The sequence below is a fragment of the Suricata suricatta genome, unplaced genomic scaffold (genome assembly GCF_006229205.1).
Source record: "Suricata suricatta isolate VVHF042 unplaced genomic scaffold, meerkat_22Aug2017_6uvM2_HiC HiC_scaffold_16089, whole genome shotgun sequence".
Classification (NCBI taxonomy): domain Eukaryota; kingdom Metazoa; phylum Chordata; class Mammalia; order Carnivora; family Herpestidae; genus Suricata; species Suricata suricatta.
Genome location: NW_021860539.1, coordinates 1 through 944, shown reverse-complemented (window position 1 = coordinate 944; position 944 = coordinate 1). Strand labels below are relative to the sequence as shown.

The following is a 944-nucleotide window of genomic DNA, read 5'->3' as shown; positions in this document are numbered from 1 at the left end:
CCTCCGAGTCTTCTTGATGTGTCTTCACGGACTCTCCCTCTTGCCTGCGTCTCTGCGTTTCCTTATCCCCCCCCTTGTCTTGGACGAGCTGAGCGGTGACACGGTTGGCGCTAACGGCCTCCCCTATGGGCTTTGCCGGGACGCAGGAAGCGGCAGACGGCTACCAGCGCTGTATGATGGCCCAGTACAACCGGCACGACAGCCCCGAGGACGTGAAGCGACGGGCCATGGCCGACCCCGAGGTGCAGCAGATCATGAGCGACCCGGCCATGCGGCTCATCCTGGAGCAGATGCAGAAGGACCCCCAGGCGCTCAGCGAGTGAGTAGAGCTGGCCTCGGCCCCGGGGAAGCGGGGCAGGAAAGTGGGGGGGGCGCACGAGGTGGGCGGGCACGTGATGGGTCTGGCGAAGGGTCACGGTGTGTCCCCTGTGGCGGGAAAGGCGGGCGGCGCTAGGTGGGGAGGCTGCAGGGCTTCTGGCTGCGTCCGCCGCGGGAGCCGGAATGGCTGGCTGCAGCCTCGGCTCGACGTGGGTCTGCGGGCCCTGCTGGCGGCCAAGGCCTTCACGGACCGGTCTTCACCGCACACTCTCGGCCACCTCCAGTTGGTGCCTGTGGGGGGTTTCGTGGAGGGGGGCTGTGCGCAAGTCTCATTTCACGTAACTTTGCCCTTTTTTTCCCCATCAGACACTTAAAGAATCCTGTAATAGCACAGAAGATCCAGAAGCTGATGGATGTGGGTCTGATTGCAATCCGGTGATGCCTTGCTCGGCACCCCCTTCCCCTCGCCCTCCTGTGGAAAGAGGAGCTGGGACCGCAGCGAGCCGCCCGGAGCAGGGGGGGAGCGGGGGGAGCGCACGACTCCTCTATATTTATACAGACCTGTGCGGACGGCACACAGACTCGACTCCGTTACCGCACCGCCGCTGCCTCTGGGCCCTCCCAGC

At 65.0% G+C, this 944-nt stretch overlaps 1 protein-coding gene across 1 annotated transcript; it reads left to right on the top strand.

The window, feature by feature from the left end:
• Window positions 1-6: 6 nt before the first annotated feature.
• Window positions 7-899, top strand: LOC115284699 (stress-induced-phosphoprotein 1-like). Its single transcript, XM_029931203.1, has 2 exons — window positions 7-319; window positions 685-899. The coding sequence occupies exons 1-2, from the start codon at window positions 126-128 to the stop codon at window positions 755-757; spliced, it is 267 nt and encodes an 88-aa protein (XP_029787063.1). The 5' UTR covers window positions 7-125; the 3' UTR covers window positions 758-899.
• Window positions 900-944: the final 45 nt, after the last annotated feature.

Bases quoted from the DNA above. Each gene is read 5' to 3' on its own strand.
- LOC115284699 (XM_029931203.1), top strand. From the start codon at position 126: ATGGGCTTTGCCGGGACGCAGGAAGCGGCAGACGGCTACCAGCGCTGT. The intron at 320-684 runs GTGAGTAGAGCT...TTTCCCCATCAG, and splicing joins GACCCCCAGGCGCTCAGCGA to ACACTTAAAGAATCCTGTAA.